At 40.0% G+C, this 24,937-nt stretch overlaps 1 protein-coding gene across 4 annotated transcripts in view; it reads left to right on the top strand.

Annotated features, from left to right (window-relative positions):
• Positions 1-21,899, top strand: part of PIGN (phosphatidylinositol glycan anchor biosynthesis class N) — a 96,811-nt gene extending 74,912 nt beyond the window's left edge. The window contains exons 22-29 of one of the 4 annotated variants that reach the window (XM_021552344.2): positions 1,871-1,973; positions 4,113-4,199; positions 6,865-6,920; positions 7,401-7,476; positions 8,746-8,819; positions 11,636-11,678; positions 13,406-13,458; positions 21,504-21,899. In XM_021552344.2, the coding sequence (XP_021408019.2) occupies positions 1,871-1,973; positions 4,113-4,199; positions 6,865-6,920; positions 7,401-7,476; positions 8,746-8,819; positions 11,636-11,678; positions 13,406-13,458; positions 21,504-21,627 (616 nt within the window). In that variant the 3' untranslated portion in view covers positions 21,628-21,899. Of the gene's footprint in view, positions 1-1,870; positions 1,974-4,112; positions 4,200-6,864; positions 6,921-7,400; positions 7,477-8,745; positions 8,820-11,635; positions 12,783-13,405; positions 13,459-21,503 lie in introns of those variants that run through there. The other 3 variants (XM_021552348.2, XM_021552346.2, XM_021552347.2) reach the window with 3 other exon arrangements.
• The last annotated feature ends 3,038 nt before the right edge of the window (positions 21,900-24,937 follow it).

Here is a 24,937-nt window from a genome sequence, read left to right on the forward strand (position 1 = left end):
ATTCTCAGAGGTTTTTGTGGAAGTAATTTTTTTTTCAAAGGGATGTTTTTCCCATAAAGACTAGACCTTGCTTCTTTTTGGATAAAAGTCAATTCCTCTGATGTTTTAAATGAAGAAAACACTACATCAGCCAACCCTTTCTTTTTTCTCAGACTTGGTAGCTCTTAAGAGCATAATTAATGGGGAGTATAGGAACTGTTCTTTCCGCCTCCCCTCCCACTTATCCTCTGGATTTAATTACACTGGAAAATTAAGTGGAATAAAACATCTTGCAGCAGACATTTTGCAATAGCTGCCTCCTGTGGATACTCTCATTTTAGTTGAAGCATCTCCTTTTTTTTTTTTCCAGTCTTTTGCCTCCCCTTCCTCCCACTTCCCCATTAAGATTTTGATCCTAATATTACTCCTGACTGCACACACATTCTTAACTCAACCTTCTTAGCCTGTGCTGACTATTGTATAGAGCATAAATGTTGTTCTCTCTGAGGCTGGCAATCTCCCTCTTTGTATTTTGGCCCTGCATCAGACCACATAAATGCTGACAGCTCTCTGCTGTCTTCCTACAATGTCCAAATAGATGAAAAAAGTTTGGAACAATTCTTAAAAGGGAAAACAAAACCCAAGGCACTGATGCCAAAAGTGTCCAATGTTTCTCTCCTCAGTGCATTCTTCTGTCATGTACTGGTAACCCAGCACATTGCCTGGGTAATTGCAGCACCTCTCTAGGGGCAGTTAAGTGGAAATACTAAAGCCAGCTCAACCACTTGTCACCGACCCTGTTGAAGGCATTTAATCTGAAGGCAAGTATAGACCATTATAAGGGTTGTAGTGTTTCTGTTACTGACAACATAACTATTTCATCTTTGTGTTTAGCTGCCTGTGGTTCTGATAATTAAAATGGAAATGTCTATACAAATTTTTTGTTCTAGTTTGAAATTGCTTTGTAGCCCAACAGAACCAATACCAAGATTAACTGCAATGATTTCCTTATTTTTTAGATAAACAGGCATTTGTCTAAGAAGGAAAAAATAAAAATGGAAACATTTACAGTCTTGTCAGTATCAGTATTACAGTCAGCATCAGTATTATTTTATCCTGACAGAAAAAAGCCTGGGAGGTACCATGAAGTGCAACTGGAGAAACTAAATGTTATCCAATTTCATTTTACTCCCATATGTTATCTGGGGGTATTAATTCCTCATGTAAATACACTTATACTTTGGAATTTGAGTGCTCTAGGAGCCAGGAGTACTCCTCAGAGATTGGGGGTGTAAGAACAGCTTAGTGACCATGGTTAGAGTGTGACTTGATGCTACTATTGTAAAGGATTGGAATACAGTGAAGAAAAGCGCATTTCACTGAAGTGAAATGTGATGCTTCTTTTATTATACAGATGTGTCTTTCCTTAGAACCAAACTGAGATCACCGTAATGAGTTTATATGATTAGGTCCTAAAGAGGCACAGTCTCTAGCTGCTGTTTAAGCTGAACTGTAACCCCTCGGTTCCAAGTCGCTCTCATTGAAAAAATATTCCATTTTGTAGAAAATTAATGTCAAATAGGGTTTTTTTTCCCTATTTCTATTAACTTTATTTAACAATTTTGTTAAAACTAAAAAGGGCACTCATCCAACATTGTGGTAGCCATTGAATAAAAAAATGCAAAACATGACAAAGCTGAAGCAAGCTGTTTCTACTACTTTATGGCTTTAAAATTCAACCAAATTCAGAAATGGGGAAAAAAGGGGGGAGAATGCCACTACGTCTTGGTATAGCCTTTGTGTGAATAAAAAAGAAAAGAAACATGTCAGCATTTGATGATAATTAGTTGTCAGCAACTGCACTTACTATGATTATTATATTACTTTTCAGATATGAAGCTCTTTTTCCACTGGCACTGTTTGGTTTGATGTTTGTGTGGATAAATATGGAGCAAGAAGCACTGCAGCACTATGGTCTTTCACTCAAACCAAAGGTAACAGTTCTTGATAGGTATATCAATTTAATTAACAGCTTTTTTTTTTTGGGGGGGGGGCTGTAATAAATATTTTGAGTGGTTTTCAGAGAACAACACTTTGTTTTCCTTTTCAGTTTGGGAAGCCAGTATTAGCTGTTTCATGAGCTAGGAATATGACTTTGTAAGTCAGATTTGTAATTCATGTTATTGAAGATGTTGCACATCAGAGCCATTTCTAGTAATGCAGGAAGACAGTCTGACTTAGTAAGACACACTGGTGTGGTCTGTAGGCTACAGAGCTGTCTCTGTCAAGTGTAGTGATAATTCGGCATAAGGTGCAGTAACTCTTCAAAGTACAATGTTGCAGTACCTTTTTTGGTCTGAACACAGACTCATGAGTGAGAGGCTGAAAAGAAATTATTTGATTTCTGAAAACACCCATAGGAAATACTAGAAATTTTAAATTGACTTTACCCTCTCTTTGTCAAAGGATGGAGACTTATTTCTGATTAGATAAGTAACTGGAGACCAACTTGGAACTAGCACCTTCTCAGATTTGCCTGGAGGAGAAAAGGGAATTTTGTAATGAATGCAACTTTTTCCACCTTAAAATTTAGTATATTGTCAACAATTTGCAAAGGCCATACTGCTCACACAGCAACTTAGCTCTTAGGTTAGATCTAGGGTTGAACAAACTGGGGCTGTGCCACTGTTTTGGTCAGATCCAAAGTGTCAGTTACAGTGGTTTGGGTCCTTGGAGCCAGCTAACTGTGCACCACAGCTCTCCTTGGCTTCTCCCAGATGAGCCCTCCTGGCTACACATGCATGGGAGTGGCCAGAGCCACTTGAAGAGAAGTGTTGGTACACATATTTCCTTCCTTTTGCAGCTCATAATAATTAGGGAGAAGTCCTGGAGGTTGAAACCTGAGCCAAGACAGTGATCAGAGCGGACCTGACACATACTGTGGTTTTGTGGTACTCCCTACAAGCAAGACAGTTTTGAAATTTGAGAGAGTAGGATTTACCAATTCAAGGCTAAAAAACAGAACTAAAACAGGCATCATTTTCTATTTATGCTACCTTTACTTAAGATAATTTGTGTGATTGTGTTTTGTAGCATCTTAAGCAATAGGGATGGAATCTGAATATCACAACTACAATTAGTGTGATGCCACAATTGTGGCTGAAGATGTTTAGCCTCTGTGGGGGATAAATTTTCTCTTCCACTCTAGAACCCACTCGATCTTTCACATCTTGTTCAAGGCATCTGGGGTGCTTGCCTGTCTGCTGTTAGTCTGATGTTTTCTTCATTGTAAAATAAAATTCTGTTAAAGTAGTATTAAACAGTGATGTACACTTTACTAACCAAATGCAAATAGGTAGGCTGTAATTATGTTTAAAGTTGTCCCTCACTGTTTCTCAACATTTACTTGAACCTTTTGGTTTCAAGTGAAAAGAACAGTAATGCTTATCCCTTCTTCCTGTTTTTACATCCGAAGATATCATCCCTAGAATGCCTGTTAATATATGCTGCAAAGTAAATCATGTATTAGAGAATGCAGCTCAATTCTCTGATGATGAGAGATTATTTTAAAATAAAATGTTATCAGTCTTGAATGTCTATTACTTGATTTTTTCCCCCCAGTGTAAAGGTGTTCACTGACCTCTTAAATTCCTTTAAGATTTCTCTTCAAGTCAAGTGATATTATGCTAAGGACTGAGTAAAGGAGATGGAGAGTATTTTACTATTTTCACTCACAAAATAAGTCAAATCAGGATAATTGCAGTCTTTTATTTCTGAGGATCTTTACCCATATGCTCATGTGAGCAGTGGAAGAGTATGTGTGTAGGAGGAATGTTTCTCATGAAAAAAGATGGTTATGAGTCTGAGGCATAGTAGTTCATTTTTAGTGTAGGTAACAGTGGAAGCTTCACTGTTCATTTGATCATCTCACTTGTACAGTCTTTCTGGCAGATTCATTAGTTCATTAAAGTATAATGAAAACATTGGAAATGTTTGCAGTCCTTATTATAATACTGTAATAACAGGCAATAGGGAAGCAGGTTTCTTTCTCATTCATTTCAGTAAAAATACGGTGGCTCTGTCAAAGTCCATTAGTTAATATTTGGTTTTGATTCTTTCTGCTGTCTTTCCAGCTTGCTGTTTTCAACTTCACCTGTACTACGGATATAACTCAGTTTCGACAGCTCCACCTGGATGATGTCCGGAGGTCCTTCTTCTTTGTATCCTTTGGCTGGTCGCTGCACTCCAGGGCAAAACAAGGGTTTGTTTCAAAAGGATCTGCAGTCAAAAATCTGTAGTCTGGTGCTCACTGAGAACAGGAGCTGGTAAAGATAATTTGACTCATATTGCTCAAAAGGCAATGGTCTTGTACATTATGCATTTTATCAAGTAGTTAAAATGAGGTTTTAGAATTTGGCTCCTTGCCCACTTACAACCATTGCAGCTGAGGTAAATTTTCTTCTGAGCAGTTTTGTTTTCAGTTTGGTTTTGTTTGACTACATTTTGGCTGGAGGGAATTTGCTCGCCTTCACAAATCAGTTGAAATAGGTGATATTATTCTCATTTTTAGAGCATGGCAGTGTGTTAGGAAGCAGATGTTAGGTAGCAGGCAGATGAAACAAGAAGGAAAGTTCCTGCAGGCTTGTAGTGAAATGTGTTCCCAGAATCTGGCCTAGAATTATTTATATCTTAAGTGATTTCTGCTGTTAGAAATTATATGGTCTTAGGAGCGAGGAGCTGTTTGTTCATGAACATAGCAGTTAGTTTGTGTTCTTGTAACTGATGCTGCATCTGAATTTTTTTTTAATACTCTACATTTATAACATTGTCATTTTTCTCTTTCATTGTGGTACTGCAATCAAGTGAGAGCTATTTGGCAGCAAGGATGATGGATGGGCAAACGGGAGAGAGATTGAGCTAGTCTAGAATACAGGGGAATTTCATGCAGGTGAGTTACTGTATCTGGGAAGGAAGTTGTCTCAATACTGGTTCCTACAAAACCAGGCTTTACAGTTTGTCAGATAACCAGATCTGAGAGGGTGGGTCACAGTCACAGAGTCCACACTTTTGGAATTTGGAACTGTGCTGTTGGACATTGGGAACCTGCAGCAGAGTGAGTGTAACAGGTACCAATTTAAGAAGGCAGATTAATGCTAAGAAAGAAAGCAAAACTATTTGCTAGATGTTTGATGTTTGTCTTTGCTTTAGTATACCTAAAAAGAGCTGAGACGTTGCAATAAATGCATCCATTTCATTTGCTATTTTAACAAACAATATGCTAACTTTAGTAAAGGTACTACTGTCTGTCAGTTGCTAAGTACTAGTAAAAAAAAAAAATCAACTAATCCAACTGTATTTTTTAAAGCTCCAGCATAGTACTACTTTAACACTGGAACGCAACTGTGCTGGTTTTGGCTATACTTAATTTTCTTCATAGTAGCTAGTGTGAAGCTATGTTTTGCATTTGCATTTGTGATGACAACAGTGTTGGTAATTCAGTGTTTGCACAGAGTTGAGGCTTTTTCTTCTCCTCACACTACTTTGAAACACTTGAATGTGTTTTGCTCAGCTCCGGAAAAAATAACCAATTTGCAGATCTCCTTTGCCTGCTCAAAACATGTTGTGTCTTTTTTTAAATTTAGATGCTATTTAATGTTTAGAAATAGTGATATTAGAGGAGAAACCTTTTCTGCTAGAGCAGTTATACTGCAGCTATAGCCCTGTGAGCTGTGTGTTTTAAGGTTTTCCCAAGTCTCCTGTATCAGGCCCAGTAGCTGACATCTGCTGAGAAATCACAGAGTTTGGTCTTTGAGGAAGATTGCTCATGCTTAGCATTTTGATTAGACCTTTGTGTTACTGGTATTTTGTTGTTTGTTTTATTGCAGACCTGTTCCTCTTATAAATCTCAACTGGCAGAACTGCGCTAGGCTGTTAGACTGCTGTGTTACTAAACTTGAAATTATGTGATACTCTTGGGAAGCCTGATTTCTTCAGTTATGCTGACCTAATCCTTCCAAAATATTGCATGCAGAATCCCAGTGATTCTACTGAAGAGTTGGTAACAAATTGTTTATGGAGAGACTTAAATGATCCAGTGTGGGAGCCATAACAGTAGCAAAAGGACCAGTGGGAGCTCTGGCAACAGCATCCCATCCTCACTGTCTTATGACCCTCTGCCTTATGCAAAATAAGTTAAAAAACATTCTTCAACTGAAACCATGTGAACTATAATGGGCTCTAATGAGCTCAGGAGGAAGAAAATAACTTTCATGGGCTCATGTAGTAGTAAGTGTTGTATCTAGATGAAAAAGGTAGGATTTATCAAAAAACTTTTAGCTGTATAGATACTGCTGGAGTCATTCTCCCTCAAGTGATGAAGAAAACAGGAGTCCCATATTGCCATGGGTAGACTCGGCATAATCTTTGGGCAAAAAAAATCTATAGTAGCATAGGAGCCTCTAGCCTTTTTTAAGAGCCAGTTCCTCAATAAAACCATCTCTTTTGGTGTGCAGGACATATGCCTGTGTCTTTACTTTCTGCAAAAGCATGTGTTTGAGGGCATTGCTGGGCTTGTGGTCCAGGAATGTTCCTATCTTGCTAGGCAGGGGCCCAAAAAGCCAGCTGCAGCTTTCTTACAGGGGCCTCAAGGCAGGCTCTGAAACCTTACCTAGGCAGTATGTGCATTTTAAAATTGATATAGTTGTGTGTGAAATCTAGCTAAAAAATACTTTGGCTTTCTTAATGCACTGTAAGCCTGTAACAGTGGATCAGTTTCTTGTGGTTTCATGACAGATTTTGAAAGCAAATTGGAATGAAGGAGGAGAAACATGAGTTTTATTTTATTGCAGCCATTTCCGTAGTGTATTTTCCTTAAATACATTCTAGGTTTTCTTCATAGTGACAGCCTTTTTTGGCACTGGGAACATAGCTTCTATTAACAGGTAAATTTTTTAAATTTATTTGAGACACAGAGTACAAAAAATTCTTCCTGCCGTTGACGTACTAAATGTAAATTTAGTTATCAAAATCAGGACAGCAGAATCAAAGCAGTAATCAGTGGAAGGATAATAATTTATTTTGTTTCTGCTCTCTGTAACATCTTCCCTAAGAGCCTGAGCTTGTTGTTTGTGAGGCTGTCTCAATTCCATTAGATGTTATTGACGGGATGAGCAGAGAGAGCCTGGTTGCCCACCAACAGCATGGCACCTTGAAAAACACAATCAGAGAGAAATTGTAGAGAAAGAAAGGTGAGGTTGGCAGTCCCTGCTGATTTAATATTTCATCAAGAGAAGATAAAATTGGAAGCCTTGTTTAAAAATGTATATACAACCCTGTGTGTTACAGGGTAATTAAAGGCTGGGGTTTTTTAAATGGAAAATGCCATTTCCAAGATATGTAATGTCTTTTTTGTGTTTCTCTAGTTTTGATCCTGCTTCTGTCTATTGTTTCTTGACTGTGTTCAGTCCCTTCATGATGGGAGGCTTGCTTTTACTGAAGGTTAGTAATCTTAACTTGGTAAAATTTTCTCAGAGAACTGTGGAATAAATAACATACATGGTTGTTACTTTGCAATTCACAAAAGAACATGTGTATATATATTTGAGCTTCATTAGGCTGCTTAACCACATGTGAAGCTTTCAGCCTTTGTAGTGTTTCTATAGAGATCATTTTGTTTCCCAAAAGAGAAGTTAAAGTGTGTGTAAGTGTAATTTAACAGCATTTGGTCAGTTTATTGTATTAAAATGGAAATTTCAAATGTTGAAAGTACTTCAATAATTTTTAAAGTTACAAGCTTTTCCCGTAGTATAATATCAACAGAAATGTTGAGGATATATATAATTAACTCTATCTCTATTACATTAAATAGAGGTATTGAATGTTCTACTGATTAGGTTATCATTTTATAATGGTCATTATTTTCTGTATTTTTTAATAGTCTGTCAGAGATTGCATTGCACTTCTGGTTTGCAGGCAAGGTGTGGTAGCTCTTTTCTAGTATTTGAGTAAAGGATCTGACAGAGGGGGTGAAATAGGATGCTGAATCTATTGGTTATTACTAAAATAAGCAGTATTTTCTACCACTGCTTTTTTGCTGCTTCTGTCCCAGAGGAAGCAGACTGAAGTTACAGGTACACTGCATGTTGTCCTACAGAACACAGATCAATAGTGCAAACCTGCTGGATGCCAGCAGTCAGGCTTTATACACTGCTAATATGAGGATTGCAAATCAACTTTGGAAAGAGCAAAAGGCAGCATTCATGTTTTCTAGTTTTTGTTCTTAATTTACTGAACCATTTACATTTACTTGACCTGGCTCTGGAGGGGCCGTGTGACCCTTGCTTTATTGAATGCCTTCTGTATTCAGACTTTTTTGTGCTTGTGATGAGATTGTCCTTCACACTTGAAACCCTGCAGCCTGTCATGTGAGATGGTGAATCTGATTAGTTCTATCTTCAAGCCTTGTTGAAGTATTTATCACTAGTGCTAAAGTGGATAAATGAAGTGAGGATATGTTTTAGTTATAGTTTTCAATATTACCTCATGGCTTATTTCACTGCAGTTCAGCTATGACCATGGAAGGGGGTTTTTACTAGTTAACTGAAGAAGTTTCCTGCGAAATTATTTTCTACCCTGTCCAGCCAATATTTCATTTTGTAACATACCCTTCTGTGATAATTTCAAAAACAGGAAAATATTTCCACAACCTGCCTAGGTTCTTTTTGTAAATATGACTGTAAGCCAAAATGTAGCTTGTGTTTTGAACAGGTTGCAATCCCGTTTGTTCTGGTATCATGTGCTTTCGAAGCTGTTCAAGTCACAACACAGCTGTCTTCTAAGAGGTACATTACATGCTGTATTTCTGCATTAGAAAGGGTTTCAAATCTATTTTGGAAGAATTCAGAATTTTCAAATCTCAGTGTAAATTTAAAAAAAATTACTATTAGATCTCGTTGCTTTTATTTGTTATTAGGGCTTGGGGTTTTCTTCAGTGATTTCTGCAAGTTCAGGGTTTTTTTCCTTAGTGACAAAATGAGTGTAAATTGAAGTGGAACAATCAGATATTTAATATTCTTTATTGACAATACACAGAAGGACCCTTTTTCCTCCATAATGTTAAAAATGAGCAGAATTTAAAGTCTGATTTTTACTTTATACTGTATCTCTGCCTATAGCATAGTATTTTCTAAATAGCCCATTTGTAATGTAACCAATTTATAGCTTTGTAACACTGACCTCACCACAAATAGCGTTAAAAAAAAAAAAAGGTACTGGATGTCCTTGCATTGCATTTCAGTGCTTCCCATGTGTGTTCAGTATTACATATTTTTTGCAGCAGAAGATGGTTGTCAGTCCTTTCCCTATCTCTAAGGGTTTTTCAGACTATGCTGCCCACCCTCACAAATTACTGTATCCAGACTTGAAACATGTTTTCCCTGTCTCAAGACTTATTTTGTTAGCCCTGTTCACCCCATTCATCAGACCCAGTGCACATGACTGGATCCTCCACTCATCGTGTGGTATTATGGATGATGCTGAGATGGAGGAGGTCCCTGTCAGCCATGTGATTTTGTCACTGTGGGATGTTGTGTGGGGTTGACCAAAAGTCCTGCCTGTGTGTGGCAGGAGGACTTCAGGGACTTTCTCCTGCGCATTGCTCAGCTGAGCGTGAGGAAACTGTCTTCACTTGTTGTGATGTCCTCTGCTTTTCTGTTTGCTTTCACCCTGCCTGTTCTGTCCTTGTACAACACCACCCACTACCAAAGAGAGGTGGGCAGCCCAAAGTCTGACTCCCTGTTGGAGAGGCAGCATGACACTCCCCACCCCTTTTACCTGCTCTGCCTTAGCTGTGTGCACGCTGTGCCTGCATCGTCCTTGGACCCCCAGGGAAGGGTTCATCCTCATCCCCTAAGGCTTGCAGTAGGGCTGCACTGGGGTTGCTCAGATGACCAGCTAGTGGTTTCCATTTCTAGGGCTCAAGCATCATAAAGGTCAGCATTTCCCAATTTGTGAATGCTTGCCTTGGCAGCACTGGTGATATTGCAAACTTTTATGGAATGTGCATCTGAGTGTGTGAGAGGGGAAATTATACTGCCTTCATAAACCAGGGGACACAAGTATTTCTGTGCCACTTCATGAGACTGTGATTGTAACTCTGGTGTTTGTGCCAGCTTCGTTTGGCTGGTAACAACAGCTCAGGTAACAAATGCAGTGACAGTGCCACGGCATCCGCCTGGGAACAAGGCAGGAACCACAAGGCACACCCAGGATCCCCGGAGAGGTTGTGCTCTGATTGTTAGCACATCCTGAAGTCTGTGCTGCACTTTTTACTGCTGTTGCTGCCCCTGCTAGATAAATTAAGCCGTCACGGGGAACAATCTTGTCTTTGCAGTGTATAAACATGCCCTGAAATTAGTCTTGTCCTTCAGCTGAGAAAGGCTTCCTGCAGTTCAGAAGGGCAAAAAGTGGATTTTTGTGATTTGGACAAATTGCTCCTGAAGTCCCTGATTACAGATTAAAGACTTTTTTTTTTTTTTTTTCCCAGTGGGGAATATTCTGTCCCAATATGTTCTTGGAACTTGCCTATAAAAACATATCCCTCTAGCTGAGTGCCTCCTAAGCACTATTACTGTAACATGTTATCTATCTGAGCCATAGGTTACCAGAGAGAAGCCTTTCCCACTGTCTGAGATACAGCTGGTTTGTTGCATCCTGATTTACTAATGAAGCACAACTGATGTAGGCAATATCAGCAAGTTCCTCATTTAGAGGCATTGGTATGGGTATCTCCCCAGTACATGCTCGTGCAATGCTGCAGCAGGACACATTTTCCAAAAAAACAGTTGTAGCTTTATGATGGTAGTACTGATAAATTAGCTGTATTCTAGTTAAAGACTTTTGTTAATGGGTCAGCTGTTTACAACATTACTTCAGTGTCATTAACTTAGAAACCAGTTTTAACCAGTTACAGCAATTGCTTTCATGTAATTTAGGATTTACATAGTTTGAGGAAAAGGAGATTAGGTTAATGGGGGGGAAAAATAGCTCTGCCTCCTCCTTTCTGGTTCCTTGTACTAGCCTAAGCCTAACTTCCAGAAGTTAACTGCTACCTGTAAAGAGGCACACAGTTTGGGAGCATAACACCAAAATTCTGGGTGTTCCCAGAACATGTTATGGGCATCCAGAGATTTGGAAGAGGGCAAGCACCTCCTTTAGCAGCTTCTGACCCAGCAGAATGGCTGTCAGCAGGGTGGGACTGATCAGCTTAGGTATCTGCCAAACAGCTTTGCTGACTCTTGAGTCCATCATGAAGCTCCAAATCAGCTTTATGTGGTCCAACCAGCACACAGCTCTCTGCATCAAGAATGGGTCAGATGCTCTTTGTAAGATTCTTTTGTTCTCCAAAAAATGATTCATGTTAGGTTTCTCTGTTGCAAAACTGAAACCCTATTAATATGAAATTATAAATGCCAGATGTTCTAGTCATGTATTTTAATTGTTGTCTAGTAGATTAAAATGTACCTGAGTGTTTGAAAGGCAAATGTAAGAAGTCATATCTTTATTTAATTTCTTTCTGTGGGTTTTAATAAGCTGTTTTAATAGCCGTGTCCATAAGTAAGGTTGATGGTCTGACTTTGCTGGGTTCTTTTCTTTGTAGCCTTTTCCTCATTGTCCTTGTGATTTCGGACATTATGGCTTTGGTAAGTTGTTGTTGCACACTCTCTTCAAATAAGATCAAGAAAGCAGAGAGTTTTCCTAATTCCATCAAGAGAGATCTGAATTTGTTTCAGACTTCAAAGTTTTTCTAACTAGGGCAGAGAATTGGACTGAAATCCTAGCATAACTTAGAGATCAAATTCTTCCAATCACTGCTTTTCGAATTTCATGTAATTAATGCTTCTGAAGAAGCAATGTTCTTATAATAATGAGAGACAAAATGAAGTAATAAGTTAACATTTGGAGTTTCTCATTTGCTCTAAAATCAAATTTCTTGGAAAAAATTAAACAAGAATATCAGTTTTAGCTGTGTGCAAGGTTTAGTTAATTGTTCAGGAATTCCAAACTTTTTACCCACCCCAGCTTCTCTTGAAAAAGAGAGGAAAAGGAGAAATGCTTTACCCACCAGCTCCATTAGCTTTGTCAGAATCCAGGAGATCAGCAACTTCCAAAAATACACTTTGTGCCTTTTGTAATAAGCTGTCAGGAAATGCTATCTTCAGAAAGCCTGCATCCACAGACCAAGTTAGCCAAAACAACCCAAAGCTGAATAATCTCCCAACACAGTTTTTGCAAATTAAAAGTATGTTTTCATTGCCCACTCCAGCCGTCTTCAAATCAGCAAGTGGTGCCACAGGTAAATAGAAACAGTTTCAAATCAGCAGGTAGAGCTGGTGTTGTCACTTTATATGTGCTGGTTTCATTTTATCCCTTGGAATAAGCATTCCTGATCTTATTTCTTAGTAGAATGTGGTCTGTAAATATCACCTGATAGGAAAAACAGTGAGTAAAAACCAAATAATTGCTAATTTGCATGTAGAGTGAGAAAAGAAGAAGGTATGGCCGTGGTAAGTTTCAAATAAGCCTGTATGACTAATTTGCTTTTGGGTAACTTCCACAGGAAAAGAAATAGGATACCAATAAATCACATTCATAGCATTTCACTAATAAAATGGGTATAATTAAACCAAAATAAGATTACAGGCACTTACTGGTCTGTAGCAAGCCCCAGTATATCTGGGTCTTACATCTCATATATTTTCCTATTTTGGTTTAAGTATTTTGAAACAATGTACTTGGTGTACCAAAAAAAACCAAAAAAACAAAAAAAAAAAAAAAACAAAAAAAAAAAAAAAAAAAACAAAAAAACAAAGAGATTTGTAGGAGATATGTAGGAACTCTGTCAAGAAAAGAGAAAGTAGCAGGCCAAAAAGAGAACATGTTTGTAGTCTTGAATCAATGGAGCCACCAGGTAGAATTAGGGGAATTCACTAATAGGTAAGTACTATCTTCTCCCAGAATTCCTGCTTTACAGGTGGAGAACTGCCAGAGTTGCCCGAAGATATTTGTGTTGAAATTCCATGAAAACTTTTAGGCACTATGCATTATTTGGCATGTGTTATTTCAAACAATAAGGTGGCTTGGCTCTTCTTTTTGAACAAGTTCTGGTGTTTCTCTGGTTTTTGCAAGCCAAGCTAGAAAGAACTTAGTCCATCTCTTGATGTTTTGGTTTGATACCATGTTAAATCTATTTCTGGTTCCTAGACTATTCTTTGCTGTGGTCCAAATAATCATTTCTGGAAAGGTGTTATGCTGATTCTATGTGAAGAATTAGAAATTTGGAGCAAGCAGCCTGAAAAAAATTTGGGTTTAATTTTCTCTTCCAATTGTGCAGTGTTGATGTGCTAATCAAAGTTGTTTTATTTCCTAGCATTTTTTCTTTTTGGTTAAAGATTATGGAAGCTGGCTGGATATTGGCACAAGGTACAGTACCTTTTTTGCTTCCATTGTATTTTTAAAGCTTCATGGGTTCATACTATTGTTTATCTACTCAGAATTCTTATCATTTTTTCCAACTACTCTGCTTAATCAAATGTTTCAGGGATATTCCACATACTTTAAACACATGTGCACACATAGATGTACATATACATATCCCAAGCTAAAACTTGTGCCTTAAAATCTGTGCCAGAGCAACACAGAATAAGAAGTAAATCTAGCATGGCAAGAAATACAGTTAATAGGATCTGTTTGAAGAGTAATTACAGAAAAACTATTTTAATTAATGTTTTGCATTTTAATTTGTTTTAATCACTGTTAAAATAACAATTTATTGAAGTTGTTAATTACCTTGTTTCTAGTTAAACCTCCATATACAGTTCACTGTGAAACCATGTGTAAATATGTTGGTGGCTACCAAGGCCCATGCACTTATTCTCCCCCTAGCTGTGGAAGTTTAACATTAAACATAGCAATCTCAGCTAAAATGAGAGAATTTGTTTTGCATTGTGAGTCCTATTAACCTCAAATACAAGGAATACACATTTCAGATTTACCTTCCCCAAGTTGTGAAAATAGATAAAATGGTGTAGTAAGCTTAGTAGGGAATGTGTTGTTACTAATCCAGCCAATCTGGTCACTTGACACTGTTATTTGAACAGAAACTGAATAGTGACCCATTGTTAATATTCTGTTTAGTCTACGTGTACTCTGCGCTTTGCTTTTGCGAGGCCCTTTGTTCCCAGCAGCGTGTGGGCACACGTGCACACGTGTTATTTGGAGGTTCCAATTCCTGCTCATCCTTACCTTCTGAAGGTTCACAGTAGGCAGAGGTACATTTAGATCAAACAATGAAAATTTCACTTTAGCTACCCACTTCTTTGCTATGGTCAGTTTATGGTAAGTCAGAGGGCTTCACCTTTTGGTTTGAATTCCTCTGCAGATTAATAAGGATATTAAAGCCCTCAGAAAATTTATGCTCTGTTGGACAAGAAGTTTCTTAATTGGGAGTTAGCAGCAAAAGTATAAATTCTTACAAGTACCCAAAAGCTTCCTCTCTGATACATGGTCTTCACAGCTAGAGCTTTACAACAGTAATGCATTGCTGGATCTATCTCAGCTGGAAGGCTGCCTTATTCTGAAGAGATTAGGAGAGCTCATTATGCACCACTAATTCTGCCTCTACATGTGTGTGTTTTGATCACTGAAGAAAGCCCTGAAAAAGGCCTTTTGAAAGAGTAGTTTGATTAATTTTTAACATGGACATTCATAATGTTCAGGCAACCTCTGTCATTACTTCACTTTTGAGTGCTTGACTCTACCAACTATGTTATTTTATTGTAGTCTCTTTATATATGTCTTATATGTAGGTGTATATATGCAGATAAGAAAAATAATTAGGTTGCTTAAGAAAGGAAGTGAAGCCATAGGTGCAGAGCTAAATGGTCCTTCCTTTATCTAACATGAGCATTATTTTGGCACCAGAACTTTCTCCTCTGAGCAGATTTCTAATGTGTGATCCTCAGGCTTGGCAAAATTAGCAGGTAACAGCAGAAGATTTTTTTGTTTGTTCCTGAAATGGAAGATGAGCTTCAAGGGGTTTTGGGTGATTCCCAAAACCAGTGGGAGTGGGATACTAACATAGCTCTTTCCAGTCCTCTTGTTGCAAGTGCAGTGACTACTCTGTGGCATTCTTACTGCAGTGTTGTCTGTTGCTGCTTAGACAGCAAGGCCTGAAAATATCCTGTCTTACGACAGGCAACATTTTCCATGTTGCCAAAGCTTTCCTGAGACTAGGAGAAGTCTTTAGGGACAGCTGCTCTCACATTTTTCTTTTTTTCTTGTCACAGTGATAGGAAGTGTGTATGTATGTGTAAGCAAAAATATCTGGATTTGTGTTACGTTACTGCTTAGCACATCAGTGAAATCAGAGGTGGAAAACTAGCAGCTTATTTGCTTGCTGGAGATTCATTCCTCTAAAGTCTCTCAGAGTCCAGTGGTGTATGTGCCACATTTGTAAAGCTTTGATGTGTTTTCGTATTCATCCTGTTTTGTGGTGATGGGCTTTCCACAGATTTTATAATTACCATCTTCAAAAGTTCTCTATTTTCTCTCACTTACTAAGAATATGCGAGTTGACTAGGAGACTTAGTAGGCAATACTTGGTTTTTCCAACAGCTGAGTTTCATGTAGATGAGCTGGCTTTAAATCCTTTGCAATAAAAAGACCTTCACTTCTTTTTCATCTTGATGTTTTCTTTCCTAGTGGATCTCATTGTTTGGAAGTAAGGTTTGTTTACTGAACTGATATTATCTATTTTTTAAAATTTCACCCCTAATTCCTGGCTTTTACATCCTATTCTGCTATGCCTTAACCATATGACAGGGCATTTTACCATGCCTCAAATCTGCCTTAACAATATGATGTCTTTATTCTCCCAGTGGAATTCAGCAGGTGACATAGGTGTTGTCTTTGAATGGGAACAGATTTCTACCTCTTCCATTCTTCCAGTTCGTTAATGAAATGCTGATCAACAACAGCTCCAACATATAGTCCCTGTATTACTGCATTCAGTAAATTATCAATGCACCACTGATTCCCTCCTCTCAGTAAATTATCATTTACCATAAATATTTATGGCTTTTTGGAAAGTTTTAAAGTCGCTTTTCTTAATGATGATGCCAAAATCAATGTAAGCTTGTCATTCAGAGAGTGCTTTTCATTGTTTTGGTATAATAATGGGATAATAGTCTTGCAGAGAATGCAGAACTCAAAGCAGCATACACAAACTTCGAAGGTGTGCTTAACCTTGCCCTCTACCTACATACCTTGAAGTAACCTGAATTGCATCATATGCCCCAGAAGAACACACCACTAAATTTCTTAAAAATAATAATGTAATTTTCCTAGTGTTTTTGATGTATCAGTGTGTAATACATGATCATGAGAAGTTTGTTCTGACAGGTCCTTTTATTTTTGAATAACAGCCAAATGGAATAACTAGCTTTTCAACTTCTTTGTCACTAAAATAATTTCTCTGCAGCTTAAAAGGTGTTTATCTATCTCCGTCTGTATATTTCCAGAAAGAGTGAGAAATAGCCTTGAAATCTTCCTATATCTTTACAGTGCATGCACTTTGTAAATGGTTATATAACCTGATAGTAAAGATAAACCTTAAAGGTTCTTTATATGACTATTATATAGCTTTATACAGACAAATACTATACTATTCCTTCTCTTTATAGCTACTGGAAGATAAAGATATGATCTTAACTGTTCTTCTGCAGTTTCAAAGGTCAGGGGACATATATAAAGCACAAAACTGCTTTTTTCAGGTTTTAGGAATAACGGAGTCAATTTCAGGGTTGGGATGCTGAGGCTTCTTGGTTGAACTGTTAAAACAAAAGATTTGTGATTTGTTTTTGGTGAAATTGAGAAGAGAGGGTGTGGCATCCTGGCTGAAAAAGCAGGGAACTTAAAATTCAGAATCTAAATCTGGGGTCTTGGTGTGTGCTTGGGGACAGTTCAAAGAGCATGTCACAAAGAAATAATGTCTCTGGAGAGTGCTCATCCAAGTGTTTGCACAAGTTGTTTGTGTTTTACTTATTTTGTTCCTAATTGTTTTAATTGCTATGGTGACTTACTCCATCTTCTTGTCTTTCCAGCTTCTAATCAGGTCTGTCATCTTAGGAATTAGCCTGTCTTGGGAGAAAGCCTAGTTTTGGAGCAAGATTGATTCCCACTGCCTTATTGCCCTGATTTTTTTAATATCTTAGATTCTTCTTGTCTTTGATTCTTTTTTTTTTTGTTACCAATATACACTGTCACAAAGTCAGGAGGTTGTAGTACCTCATATGTTCTCCTTGTAGTTCCTTGCCACGGAAACAGGTGTCTTGCTACCTGATAAAAAATTTTCCTACCACCAGCTTTGCCTGTTGGCATTGATCCATACATGGGCACTTTACCTTTCCACTGAACAGCGCTGCCTTACTGTAGATCATCCATGATCCACCACATATGCTACCTCTGCCGTCTCATTCTTTATAAACATTGCCCCACTGTGCCCCATTATGCTATTCTCTTGTACCTATTTAATGGCTCTTCTTCTTCCACATGGATCTAATTTTCATGGATCCTAGAATCTCACTCCTTCTCATTAGCTCAGATTTGACTTCTGATGCAGAAAGCTTGTTTTGAGAATTACCTCCTTCACTGTAACTACAGATCCAGTCAAGGGTGTAAGTTCTGAATTTTATAGGGATCAAGATTTGACACTGCTGTTGTGGCATATACCTGTAAGAATCTGGTTTTCTTTGTTTAAATACAGCATTACCCCTAAGCCTCAGAAGTAATTTACCAGGCAGAGCTGCCCACAGGCAGTGCAGTTGCTGAGATCCCCAAAGATGCTGGCTGTTTGTAATTATGTGATGAACAGATTAAAATTGTTTTTATTGGTTTCTGTAGCATTTATATATATATATATATATATATTTGAACATCTGATATTTTATTAAAGGAGCATAACTATACAGACATGTGGACTATAGCAAGGGAGAAGTGTGTGCAACACTGTCTTCTTTACAAAAGTATGGAGGACCCAGTCCCTCAACTGACCGGTGCCTAAGGAGAGTTTGAAGAGACCTTTTGGCTTTGAGAAAGCCTCTCCCTGTGCCCCACCAAATCCTGATCACATCTGAAAGAGATCCTTTTGGGGGATGCACAGGAACTCAGATTCCTGTCTGAGGACCATGCATGTTTGTGATGGTGTTGGGGTATCTATGGGAATAAAGGCAGGGTCTTCATTTGGCTTGTGATTGTTCTTTGAAAGTTACAAGGAAAGTAGTGTTTGCTGCTTACATGAAAAACTAGAATTCTGGTGCCAGGTGAGAAGGAAAGCTGAGGTGTTACCAGTAAGGCAGGAGATACTGAGTGTCCAGCTATTTACCAGACTGGCTGTTCCCTTAGGAGCCAGCAACCTTATCTACCTGTGGTGAATGTACAGTCCCCAAGGCCACATTATGCCATGAAGATAACTGCAGCAAGAGTTTGAGTTTCATCTGTCAATGTGTCCTTTCCCATAGAGAACTGAAACCGAAGTTGTAACACACCCAGCTGATCTTTCAGAGGCAGCTCTTGAGGAAGTTTATCTTTATTGTTGTAAATGTGCTGTGAACTATGGAGTCCAAAGTGCATTGCCCAGGTGACAGAAGGCTTTGTGCTCTCCCTGTGTCCCTTCTTACACCTTCCCCACAGAAACAGGACAGGAGCTTGGCTCTTGTAGATGTGCTGCTCTGCTGCTGATTATGCTCCTTGAGGTCTGAGCCCTTTTATGATGGTGGATTTTTCTAATTGATTTCTTAAAGCTATGCATTTTGAGCAAGACATTTGTGAGATGTTTTAGTCAAACTCAACTGAAACAGAAAAATCTTACAGCATGCATCAAGTCTGTTTTCATGTTCTCCATGTTTGGTCCTTTGGTTGCTGGCACCCTGGCTGTGAAAAAACTTTTTGGATTACTTTTATTCTCTCTCACACTGGTTAGCAGCCCAGCTTTGTGGAGGGCTGGTGCTTCTCCACTTCACAGGTCTAATGTGCTAGGCTAGTGCCAGAGTTGTCACAGTCTCAGGGTTGTAAGGATTGATAGCATCGGCGTTATGAGCTTTACTGCTCTTCTGTGGCTACACTCTCAAACTGAATGAGTCCTCTGGCAGAAATTCCAGGTCATTAAGCCAGCAAGCATTCCTGACTAAACTCAGACTTCATCGAGCCTGAAGTTACTCTGTTTGTCCTAAAGAGCCATCTACATTGGAATAATAGGTATGGGTGCATCAGGTATGGGTACGTCTCATGTCAGTGGGCTAGTTTCTTCAGTAGTCCCAAGAAAAACCAAAGCTACTGTGGATGCATAATGGACATGGGTGCAGTAGTGTTCCATCTGCAGTTCTAACTTGAAATGTCACTGGTTTTGGAAGATTTCTGGTTTCTGAATGACTAGTGGTTTACATTAATGGTACCATTCAGATCTTACAGAATCATAAAACGCTTGAGGTGGGAAGGGACCACTGGAGGTCACCTAGTCCAGACTCCCTGGTCAAGAAGGGTCCCCCAGAACACACTACTCAGCATTGTGCTCAGATGGCTTTTATTCAGGGACTCCACAGCCTCTCTGGGCAGCCTGTTTCGGTGCTCAGTCACCTGCACAGTAAAGTGCTTTCTCATGTTGAGGTGGAACTGTGTTCCATTTTTTGCCTATTGCCTCTTGTTCTGTTGCTTGGCACCACTGAGAAGAGCCTGCATCCATCCTCTTGACACCCTCCCTTCAGATGCTTATAGACATTAAAGAGGTCCCTTCTCACTTGGTTCTCCTCAAGACTGAATAGGCTCAGCTCTCTCAGCCTTCCCTTGTAAGAGAGATGCTCCAGTCTCTTAGTCCCTTGGTCATATTCTTAGCCTTCCACTAGACCTGCTCCAGGAGCTCCCTGTCTCTCTTGTACTGAGGACCCTAGAACTGGACACAGCACTGCAGATGTGGCCTCACCAGGGCTGAGCAGAGGGGCTGGGCGACCTCCCTCCACCTACTGGCAACAATTCTCTTCCTAATATACCCCAGGGTACCTTTGACCTTCCCTGCCACAAGGACACCCTGCTGGCTCATGGGCAGCTTGCTGTCCACCAGGAACCCCAGGTCCTTCTCTACAGAGCTGCTTTCCAGCAGGTCAGTCTCCAGCCTGTCCTGGTCCATGGGGTTATCCTTCCCTAGATGCAAGACCCTGTATTTGCCTTTGCTGTATTCCAAAAGGTTCCACTCTGCCCATCTCCCCAACCTGTTGAGGTCCCTGAGGGGCTGCACAGCGCTCTGGGGTATCGGCCACTCCTCCCAGATTTGTGACATCAGTGAACTTGCTGGGGAGGCACCTGCACATGTGGATGTCAGGTGTGACTGAATGGTCTGTAATCCAATTCTCCCACATGAAGGGAAAGTCTGCCTTCCTCCAGACTTTCTCCCTGATCCCCTGGATCAGGGATTCTTGAGAGCTAGCCTTGGCAGTGAAAGCTGAATGCATTCAGTATCTCTGCCTTTTCTGCAGTCTCTCTTGCAGAAGTCCCTGCTCCATTCAGTAGCAGGCCAACATTTTCCATAGTTTCCCTTTTGTTATTGGTGTCTTTGAAGAAGCCGTTCTTGTTATTCTTGACATTTTTAGCCAGATTTAATTCCAAATGGGCCTTGAACCCATTGAATACAGAATGCTGAATGTCCTGGACTGAATCTTAGTCTGACCCTAAATGGCCCATCTGTAACACCAGTGAACCTCAGGTAACAGAATTTGAGCAAGTGGAGAACAAGCTTGCTGCTTGATAGACTTTTAATCATTAGTGGCTTCAGGGCATCCTAACCCAGAAGCTGCATTTTCATATTGTGTTTACTAGCCACTCGTGAACTCATCTCTTTAATCTCTTTGCATGTGCTACCACAGCACAGAATTCTACAGATTTTAGCAATGTTTAGTGAAAAAGTAGTGGGGTTTTGGTTTTTGGCTTTTTTTCCTTAAAGCTGTTTGTCACTAGGGGTAGTGTTTTCTCTAGAAAATTGCACTTCATCTGACATAAGTATTCGAGTTGTCTTACTACCAAGGAATCTGCCTGATGGCAAGTTCTCTCTAGATTCTGTGCTATTGTTGACAGCAAATGAAAGTTTTGCAGTTGCTTCATTCACATATACTGAATTATCCATTTGAATGAAAAGTACACCTGGTACTCTTATTCATTTGGTGTATGTTCAGTTCTGTTTTCTGTTGTCCCCACCATTTTATTTTGTCAGAGACTTGGATTTTTAAATGACAGGACTACTATAATACTTGTCTTCTAGGAGCAGTGTATATAAAATTACATCCTAGGTGAACAATTAGGCCTGCTTAAAACTGAAAAAATAAATATTCAAAGGGTTATTTATGTCAGGGTTTGTTTTTTTTTTCTTTACTCTGGAAATTTGTTTTTTTCTCTCACTTTTTTTATCTGTCTCTTCCTTGCAGCATCAGCCACTATGTGCTGGTGATGTCACTGACCATTTTTATGATGGTGATGAATGGACTGGCCCAGCTGTTAACTACACAGAGACTTGGACTTCCCAGAAGGAATAAGCACCATTCCATGTGATGAAGCATCCTCAGACTTCCTCTGAACCAACCTCCAGCTCTGGAATGTAAATAAGGGTTTATGGACTAGAGCGCCAAAATCCCATCCAGCAATCAGAGTGCTGTGCTGATACAGATTAAATGCTGTCACGTGACTGAAATTTGCTTTTGAGGATTGCCATTTAGACACCAATGGGAATATGGGAATAAAAAAGCCTCTGTTTAATCTTGAAGCGTACACATTTCTTGAAAATGAAAACAGCAACAAAATTGTTTTTAAAATACATAGACAGCTGTCTTTTGGTTTGTGCTTTTTGGGGAAGTGGGTTTTTTTTCTTTTTTTGTTGTTATAACTGGGCTGCCAGCTGTTTGTTTATACATACTCTCATTAGGAGACTGCAGAGTTCTAGCTTTGTTTCGTGTCTTGCATAAGCACCTCCCAGACGAAGGCATGAATGAATTCAGTCTGGGCAGATCGCTGGTTTGTTTGTACCTGGTGTGGCACACGTGTTGGAATATCTCCAAAACGGGCTGTGCTTTTTGCAAGCTGTGTCAGGTGTGTGTGAGAATATCTTGAGGCAGGTTAAGGCTGGTGTGCTGTGAGGCTGTTGCTGTAAGACAACATCTTTCAGCTCATCCTGCTGTGAATTGCTGCTGCTGACTGTGCTCTCCTGCTGCCTCCTGAGCTTGGGCAGGCTGAGCAGTATGACACTCAGGCAGCTGATCCAAATGAAAAGGAACCTGGTAAAATAGCAGGCAAATTCCCTGGGCCAGCTCATGACAGGGTGGGCAGGAAGGTTAGGGCTGATTGTTTCCATAGCAGCCCAGAGCAGCATAAAGAGGTCATGAAACTGCAGCTGGAGTGGCTGGTTTTCAGAAAGTGATGCTATGTGGAGCCTTTTTTTTTTGTTTGCTTGTTTTTCTTTCCACTTGTGTTCTGCTCCTGATTACAAGCATCAGTAATGGCTGCAAAATGAATCTAATGCAGATTCCCTGTGTACTGATTACAAGTGAGAAGCAAGGAAAAGAAAAAAGTGTTGTTCATTCTGGCCCAGTCTGTGATGGCATCACTAAAAATGTGCTGTGTAATATCTCACTCACTTGTGAGTGTCACACTCCCAAAGTAGCAGCTAGGCCTTTCAATCTGGGGGATGATACATATGGTGCATGATGCTGGCAGCCAAGGCTAGACATGCATCATGGGGGCTTCTCCAATGCTCTTTCCAGCCATCTGGCATTTGGCCATTGGTCACGTGTCAGTTAAACACTCTGAAAACTGGTCATCCCTCTGCAGGAAGTTTGGCTGGAAAAAACTGGTTAGCAACCTCCATCTGCTTCTTGGGTACTAGAAAAAAATGGCATCACGGGCCTGCAGTCATCCATGCAGCTTCAGAGTACCTCATGAGAGTGGCTGGGTACTGTTAAGGGAGTAATTTTTTCCACTAGGTGGTGGTCTAGTGGTCTTATTTGGCATGCTGCCTCACAGTTGGCCTCAGTCGCAGATATTTTGCATTTGTTACAGGCTGTACCTGCAGACTGCACACCTCAAGATAGATGTGTGCCTGGTGCTGGTGGTTGTACCCTACAGCCAAGGCAAGGAGCAGCTGGAAAGTTGCCACTATGGCAAAGCCTCTATATAGGCATGGGAAGGTGCCACACTTGTTCCAGGATCCAGTGAGTGTCTGCTGTGAAGAGCTATCCCAACCTCAGCCTCACTCCACAAGTGTGATACAGCACACTCTATCATTGTGGGCACTTACTGCATCCTCAGCTTTCTGTGACCTAGCTGATGTCTTGAGACCTCTGCCCACAGTGCTTCCCTTCAGTACACAAAGCTCGAAGCCATTGACCATCCCAGTCTCCATTGCTGGAGTGACTGCTTTGCAGAACTACTCTTTGTAGAACAAATTCACTCATGGGAGCAGCTGAACAGCTGGCATTGATATGATGTGAAGAAATTGACTGAAAAATTGGGAATGTGGGACTTGCAGGGCTGCCACCCATAAGTCACACCTTCTGCAAGCTCATCAGAACTGCTTGTTATCTATGACAAGACAAAGTAGATGTCCTACCTATTGGGAGGTACATACTGCTGGCACTGCAGGGTGCCTGGGAGAATGCAGAGGAGCTCAAACCTGATGCCTTTTTTTTTACCACAGGGGGCTGGTAATAAAACAGCATCTCGGCCCACTGCGTCTGGTGCTGCTTAACTGTGGTGGTAGGAATAATCTATATACTCTGGTATGCAGTCAAGTGGAAATGAACATGAAAAGTGCAACCTGCATCACTTACTCTTTCTGCTTATGGTTTCCATAGCACCTTTTTCTACAAAGTGAGTTTTATTTCTTACATTGTTCCTTGTAAGAGAAGAAAGGGGATAATGAGCACTGGGGAATATTTGCAATATGCGTGTTGTTTTTCCCCAGTGCTGGTCTGCAGGGGTTTGTTCTTGTTTGCCATTTGCTCTGGTTGGGCCATGGTGCTAGCAACCTCAGCTACCCTTTCCCCCTCTGGTTCCTTGCATTTCTGTGCTATTTGTGAATTCGGTTTCTATCAGAGGCCACGGGAATGCTGGAGAGCAGGTCTCATGGAGAGGCAAGATTGGCTGTGCTATTCTTGTGTCTCCCCAGGGGAGGCTCTTGCTGGAGTTTTGGCCTACACTTCTGGGTTGACTCCAGCGTGGAAAGGTGTCAAAAATTCTCCCACTCAGCTACTTTACACAGCCCCATGGGGTGTGTGACAAAGTCGACTCTTCCCTCTCACAGATGTGTGTTCTCCAGAAACAAATGGCATTGGCAATAAAACATCCTCCCCAAACTTAGCAGCTAAGGTAGGGAGTAAAATTCTGTGTTTGGATGGGTTTAAGCTTTCTTTTGTTCTGCTTGTGGGTCTTCAAGCATCATTATCCCTCTTCATGGAGTTTCAACAGGATTCAGGCCACAGAAGGGGGTTTATAGCCAGCAGAGGCTTCCAGCACACATGAAGGATGTGAAAAGAGAATTTATCCCAAGCCCTTCCGCCTGCCTTCTTTCACCTGCAGCAGAGCTGCACAATCTCTGACTGGAGCAGGTGAGGCTCCAGAGAGTGAAAACCTTAGACTGGAAAAGGCAAGTAGATGGACGTTGTTATTCATGCCAAGGGTGGCACAGTTTTAATTTTTTTTTTTTAATTAAAACCCTCTGCAAAGCTTCTGTCTTCCTGATTTCAGATCCATGGATCCCTGAAGAGCTAAGCACAACCCTTGAGTGCCCATCAGGTGGTGTAATGAAAGAGAAACTATACTGAAGAACAGCTGATAGAAAGGTCTTGTAATCTTCAGCACTATGAATTGT

The sequence above is a fragment of the Lonchura striata genome, chromosome 1 (assembly GCF_046129695.1).
Source record: "Lonchura striata isolate bLonStr1 chromosome 1, bLonStr1.mat, whole genome shotgun sequence".
Classification (NCBI taxonomy): Eukaryota; Metazoa; Chordata; class Aves; order Passeriformes; family Estrildidae; genus Lonchura; species Lonchura striata.